Source organism: Phalangium opilio, unplaced genomic scaffold (genome assembly GCF_054372755.1).
Source record: "Phalangium opilio isolate 3A_F unplaced genomic scaffold, DU_Popi_V2 ptg000362l_1, whole genome shotgun sequence".
Taxonomy (NCBI): Eukaryota; Metazoa; Arthropoda; class Arachnida; order Opiliones; family Phalangiidae; genus Phalangium; species Phalangium opilio.
Window position 1 is genome coordinate 23,737 of NW_028324231.1, and position 7,866 is coordinate 31,602.

The following is a 7,866-nucleotide window of genomic DNA, read 5'->3' on the forward strand; positions in this document are numbered from 1 at the left end:
AAATATTATTATACTAGAAAGTTTAATACTTAATCTTCGTTAAGAATTTATATACACCATATGCATGCATCATACATGATTGCTATTTATATATTGGTCCGGGCCCCACCAAAAATTTGGGAAACTCTACGCCTATGCCAGTCTGTACACCTGGCTTCTACACCACCATCTTCTGGTCATAGTTTTTGTCCATCCCACATGGACACCAGTCTGTACACCTGGCTTCTACTCCATCATCATCGTTAAGGTTAAGACATACGCGGCGATCGGCCAGGGTTACGAGAAACGTCCGGCCTCCCAATGGCGGGGCTTCCACCAAAGGTTCACGCAATTGCGCTGTTCTTATCCATAGCTTCGATTCGAAATCCTTATATACTACCTATTAGAATAAGGTGAAGCAACCGGCGTATGCTTCATTTTAAACGCCAATATTAGTCAAGTCTCTCAAGAATGTTTAATTGTTCTTTATCAAGACGATGTAACGCTCAATAAGGCGAACAACTAACGAAGAAAATATTTAATATTAATTATATTTATTTTAATATTTAAGATAATCTTGTTTCTAAACTCAAAATTAAAACGGAAAGAGTTAAAAAGCAGTCTATTTTTTTGTCTGTGTGTGTCTGTCCGTTGTCACACTAGTGCGCCGAGTTAGCAGTTCGCTTTGTTTTGATGTGTTAAGAAATCCTACAGAACCTTAATATTCACTTTTTCATAATATAAAGTGAATATGTGGAAATCTTTTTCGTAATTACGATGCATTTAGTACTTTTGTAGCTTTAAAGCTCTGTTTCATTTTGATATTCCAAGAATGTTTTTTAATATTGTTATTTGAAATGGATGTTTATATATTACTTAAGCTATACTACATCTGTTTATAGCATAATCCTTTCTATAGTGATTTCAAAACGAACGCAACGATATTGGTCAAATGTACTTTTATTTGTCAATAGGCCTAGTGAACCAAAAAGTAAACGCTTGGGTTTGGTTTTCGTTTCTGTAATGCAGAGACATTAACGGTTCAGAGTGAGCCGAAAGTTAAATACACTGTGAAATAATTAGGCTTAGATTTTATAATCATGGTGGATATATGGGCCGCGTTCAGCAGAGCTCAGCGCTGTTAGCAGTGTCGTACAGGACGGGATTTCGCTTTTGAATTTGACGTCATGGTGCTCAGCGCTGAGCCAGCGCGGTCTTCAAAGAAAATAGTCGGGTTTTGGGAAAACGTGACGTAAAACGCGTAGTTCTCAGCTCAGGGCCGGAAATAAGAAAAATTTCTTATAGGACATGTGTCCAGTGCCCCCCTGTTTGACTGGAAAATTTATAGGACATTGTCCACTGGAGTGTGCAAAAATAGTGTCGCATCATCATAGTCAAGCTATCAAAACATGGGAAAATTTATTGGTCAAACTGTCCAGTGACCCCCTTAGTTTTTGAAAAAATTATGGGACATTTTAAAATTTTATTGGACAATGTCCAGTGTCCTGTGCTTATTTCCGGCCCTGTAATCTCAGCTTGGCGAAAAAACATGGAGGAATTAATACAAATAGCTCTTGCTGATTCTGATGGGACTATAGCTATTTAATTGGCGTGAAAGCATTTGATGACGCGAGAATTTTAAGAGACATGTTACTTCCTAATTTTAATTATAAAAGACGTTGTTATCTATCTCTTTAAATATGTTATCATACAATTTTTGTTAAGCCTTGGTACCTTGCACGCTTTATTGTGCTAGCGTCATTTTTAAAACACCGATGACCGGAAAAAAGCTATGACGACAGATCTCACCGGTGGGTGTGACCCAAAATCCCCCCAGACATAATCCCCCCGGACAAAATCCCCCCAAATCATAAGTAACGGACAAAATCCCCCCAAAACTCCTACTAGATGGACAAAATCCCCCCAAAATTCCTACTTGATGGACAAAATCCCCCCAAAATCATATTTAATGGACAAAATCCCCCCAAATCATATTTTATCGACAAAATCCCTCCAAATTATATTTCACGGTTAGGTTTGGTTAGATTAGGTCAGGTTTGGTTAGGTTAGGTTAGGTTAGGTTTGGTTTCAATAATTCGTTGACACCTTTTCCAAAATATGCTCCTTTTAATTAGCTACCACCTTTTCCAAAATATTCTCTTATTAATTAGCTGCCACTTTTTCCAAAATATTCTCCTATTAATTAGCTGCCACCTTTTCCAAAAGATTTTCCTATTAATTAGCTGCCACCTTTTCCAAAATATTCTCCTATTAATTAGCTGCCACCTTTTCCAAAAGATTTTCCTATTAATTAGCTGCCACCTTTTCCAAAATATTCTCCTATTAATTAGCTGCCACCTTTTCCAAAACATTCTCCTAATAATTAGCTGCCACATTTTCCAAAATAATCTCCTTTTAAATAGCTACCACCTTTTCCAAAATATTCTCCTTTTAATTAGCTACCACCTTTTCCCAAAACATTCTCCTATTAATTAGCTGCCACCTTTTCCAAAATATTCTCCTATTAATTAGCTGCAACCTTTTCCGAAACATTCTCCTATTAATTAGCTGCAACCTTTTCCAAAATATTCTCCTTTTAAATAGCTACCACCTTTTCCAAAATATTCTCCTTATAATTAGCTACCACCTTTTCCAAAACATTCTCCTTTTAATTAGCCGCAACATTTTCCAAAACATTCTCCTACTAATTAGCTGCCACATTTTCCATGATATTCTCCTTTTAAAGAGCTACCACCTTTTCCAAAATATTCTCCTTATAATTAGCTACCACCTTTTCCAAAACATTCTCCTATTAATTATCTGCCACCTTTTCCAAAATATTCTCCTATTAATTAGCTGCAACCTTTTCCAAAATATTCTCCTATTAATTAGCTGCCACATTTTCCAAAATATTCTCCTTTTAATTAGCTACCACCTTTTCCAAAACATTCTCCTATTACTTAGCTGCGACCTTTTCCAAAATATTCTCCTATTAATTAGCTCCAACCTTTTCCAAAACATTCTCCTTTTAATTAGCTGCCACCTTTTCCAAAATATTCTCCTATTAATTAGCTGCAACCTTTTCCAAAACATTCTCCTACTAATTAGCTGCCACCTTTTCCAAAATATTCTCCTATTAATTAGCTGCAACCTTTTCCAAAACATTCTCCTACTAATTAGCTGCCACATTTTTCAAAATATTCTCCTTTTAATTAGCTACCATCTTTTCTAAAATATTCTCCGATTAATTAGCTGCCACCTTTTCCAAAAGATTTTCCTATTAATTAAAAATATATTTAATGCAAAACCACACAGTATGTCTGGTTATATATTTCTCAGAGGATTTTCGTTGGGGGATTTTGTCTTCTTATAATGATTTGGGAGGATTTTGTCTTGTTATAATGATTTAGGGGGATTTTGTCTTGTTATAATGATTTGGGGGGATTTTGTCTTGTTATAATGATTTGGGGGGATTTTGTCTTGTTATAATGATTTGGGGGCATTTTGTCCTACATTGGGGGGATTTTGTCGCATTGGGTTAAATGGGGGGATTTTGGCCGGGGGGATTTTGGCTGGGGGGATTTTGGTATACAATCCTCACCGGTAACCGTTTTCCAAAATCCGCTGTCACTTTGGGGAGCTCTGCTGGACGCAGCCCAGACCAGTGAAAGGTCTGATCGTAATCGGATTATAGCTTCGTGTTTTCATGCTATTTATGGTGCGCATTTACTTCCAGTGTGTGTAGCCACAAATAAGCTTTGGTGTTATGTAACGTTAACAGTCATGTTGACAAACTAAGAAAATCGTTGAGGTGAAACGAGAGGATAGTGTTTACATGGCAACCCTGTTGTGAATATGGCTTTGAACATAGAGGGTATACAGTTGAGGAGTAGAAAATTCGGCCTTTACAAAAACGTAAAGGTAATATCCCTCCAAAGGTTTAGCTCTTCATTTCCCGTTTTTCCCCCATCGGATGATTTTAATGTGTACAAGTATATCCTTATTGGATGTAAAATGTCGTCTGATTTACAGTATATTTGCTATGCTTTGTATACTGCTTTAATATTTCATAAATTTTACCTTCAGTATTTGTTCTTAAAAAAAGAAACATTTCCATATCTGGGTAAGTAAGTTTGTAAGTAGTCCTCCTCGGAGAGGTAATATTTTGGTTTTCCCAACTTGTTGTATGTAAAATGGAGGAAGATAATGTTGAGAGTAAGGATGAAATGCGGAAGCGCAAAGCGCGGGAAAGGATGAGGGCAAAAGGTCGACGTTTTCATTGGATACTTAAGGTTATATAATCTTCTCGACACGGAGAGGTAATATTTTGGTTTTCCCGACTTTTTATTTTCTAGAAACATTTGCTTCGAGCAAGTTCAAATACTCGGATATCTGAAAAATAGAGCTAGAAGAATTTATTTTTATATTTTAAAATTGAAAATATTGCGAACCGAAAATTACATTCGCCCTTTGACTGTGATGTAGTTATTAGAGTCAAAAGGATCTGTAGCTTGATCGTGATCTTTTGAGAGATATACATCACGTCAATTATTGAAACTTCGAAAACTTTAAAATTAACGAACACGTTTTGTTAAGTTTTCATGCTTGTTTTATTTTGTCTGCTATCAACGATTTTCTGTCCATTTTATTCTCCTTATAGGCCCGAATACTCAAACTAACTCTAAATTTTAAAAAGAAAATAAAATGCATACGTGTTCTATTTTTCAAATGATGCACATGTTTGAGGATAAAATATTTTACTTAAGGAATTTTGGTGAAAAAAACTAAGATAAGAAATTTTTTCAAATAATGTATAATATGGTTTTCGTCAACTAGGGGTCGTTCAGCATAAATGCGCAATACATGCTCAGAACTCTTTTTCTCGCTCATCAGATTTTCTGACTTCACCAACCTCTAGAAAATGCACCGTTCACACGGTAATTCTGTCAGTTTTCTTTCAAAACTACTTCTTCCTTTCAAATGGACGTAATTTTATTCAACAATTTCATTATTTGCGAGCTCTTTAATAATGTCATTAATTAAATTGTGTTCTTTTCGGTCAAACTGAATAAAAAGTGTTAAGGTACATGGGATCAAAAACAAGGAAATTGGCATACATCCGGAGTAAGACATTCAGCTTGCCCATCTTGTTTAGACAATTTCAATAGCCTCCCATCTGAGAAGGATAAAGAGCCTTAATCTATCTGATGTGTACCAAGTTATTTAGAGGTATTGTTCAAAATGTCCACTCTTTGAAAAGCTTTAAATTACCAACTTAGGCACACTTCTAGTTGTAATTAGTACACTTCTGCTAGATAAAGGCTCATTAACGTTCTTAAATTGGAGGCTATTGAAATTGTCTAAACAAGATGGGCAAGCTGATTTGCCTTACTCCCCATGTGTGCCAATTTATCTTGTTTTAAGGGCCAATGTTGGGAGACCTCCGAATTAAATAAAGTCTGATTCCAAGATATTAGACATAACGGAGTCAGTCGAAAAGTGCGCATTCTACATAATTATGGGTAAATTGAGAATCTGCATGCATATGATGCGCAGAATTCTTCTCTGTGACATCAACCGGGGAACTCATTGCGTAGAATTGAGGCGTATTTCTGTTAAACGGTTTGAATAATGACGCGGAATTCACTGCTAAATTAATTTTTTTTCTTTCCATGAAGTATTGTAACTAAAAGCGTAGTTCTCAATTATTCAATCCCAATATCGGCTTCAGGTTGGGTTTATTTTTGGTTAGGCTTATATTAAGGCTGGTTTTTACTGACTAAAATTTCTTGGAATTCAGTAAAAAAAATATTGGACAGAATTTTGAGGAAAATTGCTCAACATATTGGTGTACTTACATTGTTTAATTCTTAAATTGAAGTCAACTTAAATTTAATTTTCTTGTAGACGCAGTTTTTGATTATGAAAATGAAAAGATTTTACAAGAACGATTTTTCGAACCTACTAAAAGGTAAAAACACGGAAAATCTTTTCTGCTGCCAAATAACGGAAAAATAACCCTGAACAGGGAGTTCTTCCCGTTCAAACAGAATTAACATAAAATATTCATTAATACTAGATTCAAAGAAAGCTTCGTTTACCGTTTAGTTCGACCATGGTTGCAATCGGAGAAATTATTCAAATTGACTGCTAAGGGAAAAGAAACCGTAAATGCAGTTAAAGTAATTGATGAGATGTTCCAAGTAAGTAGACAAGTTTTGAAATTCGAACTTTAAGCATTTCGAACAAAACCGCACCAATTCATTCGCAGATGATGTTGATGAGAAAGAAAGCGAATATGAAAGAACCCGATGATAACGTTCGAAGCGTGAACTTTATGGAAATCCTTCTAGAAATGCTCGAGAAAAAGCCCGAATTGATGAGCGATAAACAACTTCGAGACGAATGCTTAAATATCATTGGAGGGGTAATAGAACAAGTGCGCTTTAAATGAAAAAAGGGTTATATCAGAAGAAAATAGGGGAAGTGGGTAGCCGTAGCCTTGAGCCATACAAGTCGTCCAGTGATTCTCACTTACAATGGTCGATTCCCCTACCACCCTTAAAATTTGAATCTGGCCAATCGGCGCGAAGCATAAAATAGTACCAGATTTCATTGCGAACGCCACCATGTAGCGAACTGTGGAACTAACTTGTGTAGTCTGCTTATATTTCTGCTGTGCTTCAGTTTGAGTTAGGGTTACGTCAGGCAACGGGTTAATGCGGATATTGGTTTAATTAAGGACGAAAATTCGGTTATTTAATAAAATGAATGTCGTTAAGAGTACGCAGTGTGATTTAACGTACAAGGAAACTACCGATAAGAAAACTCAGGCTGTGTTGAAAGGAAAAGTAAGATCTACCCAAACCAATCCCAATGTTAAAAATCAAACTACAACAACTTGGATACAACTTTATTACTTTGAACTCTTCCCTATCACAGTTTAAAACTTCGGACAAGTTAATTTTATCCCTGGAACTTAGAAATACCATTGTTTTTAAAAATAAAGACATATTTTAAAATAAGTTATGAATTTAGTACTTACCACTCGATTCCAGCCTCTGCCATTCTGCCTGAGTGCCTCACTGCCTCTAGCAGACGCCTCTAGTCAGTTGGAAGGCGTAGGACCGTACTGTCCACAGAATCACGTCACTCGTGTGTTAATGCGCGTAAAAATCCTATCTCTCTTCACCCCCACGGGGAGGGAAATGGCGCGAAAAATCCGTAAACGGGACGCCTCGCGAAGTTGCCCAAGCTACCCACTTCCCCTATTTTCTTCTGGTTATATTAAATTACTTTCACAGGGTATCGACAGCACTTCTGTCGCTACTACATTCACCCTGTACATGCTCGGTCTTTACCCGGAGATTCAAGAAAAGGTCTACCAAGAGTTGACTTCCGTCTGTGGAAGGGATGTCGAAAGAGACATCGAGTACAACGACCTGAAACACTTGACCTACCTCGAAAGTGTCATAAAGGTTAATTTTGATTAAATGCCTAGACACAAATTACAAACTTCACATTTTATAATTTTAATTAAAAAAACTTAATTATCCGCAGGAATCGCTAAGGCTGTGTTCTCCAGCTTCATTAATTGATCGCCAGCTCACAAAAGATTTAAAAATAAGTCAGTTTTTCCACTATCGTTCAGTTTTCGAATAATATTCGAATAATATCATCATTGTATATTTCAATGTTTAAAATAATTCTATTGCAAATTTCTAGGCGATAAAATACTTAAAGGGATACTATTGGCAAAAATTGAGTATTTTTATTCTGATTCCTTATGTTAAAATATGCCGCCTTGAATTTTTTCTGATTTTTTGAATCGCTATTAAACAATAATTGAAGTTTTGTATCCAAAACATGCATTTGAATTTTGGTAAA

At 36.0% G+C, this 7,866-nt stretch overlaps 1 protein-coding gene and 1 long non-coding RNA gene across 2 annotated transcripts; one reads left to right on the forward strand and one right to left on the reverse strand.

Moving 5' to 3' along the window:
* Positions 1–6,776: 6,776 nt before the first annotated feature.
* Positions 6,777–7,096, reverse strand: LOC149597269 (uncharacterized). The gene is made up of 2 exons (XR_016379234.1): positions 7,025–7,096; positions 6,777–6,957 (listed from the first exon to the last, which is right to left on the reverse strand). It is a non-coding gene; the product is annotated as an uncharacterized LOC149597269 (long non-coding RNA).
* LOC149597270 (cytochrome P450 4d2-like) lies at positions 6,951–7,866 on the forward strand. The gene is made up of 3 exons (XM_089860999.1): positions 6,951–7,457; positions 7,540–7,606; positions 7,705–7,866. The coding sequence occupies exons 1-3, from the start codon at positions 7,008–7,010 to the stop codon at positions 7,770–7,772; spliced, it is 585 nt and encodes a 194-aa protein (XP_089717125.1). The 5' UTR covers positions 6,951–7,007; the 3' UTR covers positions 7,773–7,866.

What these genes read in the sequence shown, in the direction of transcription:
- LOC149597270 (XM_089860999.1), top strand. Translation starts at nt 7,008, where the DNA reads ATGAATTTAGTACTTACCACTCGATTCCAGCCTCTGCCATTCTGCCTG. An exon ending in ACCTCGAAAGTGTCATAAAG is followed by an intron (nt 7,458 to 7,539) that starts GTTAATTTTGAT and finishes AATTATCCGCAG; the next exon opens with GAATCGCTAAGGCTGTGTTC. An exon ending in CACAAAAGATTTAAAAATAA is followed by an intron (nt 7,607 to 7,704) that starts GTCAGTTTTTCC and finishes GCAAATTTCTAG; the next exon opens with GCGATAAAATACTTAAAGGG.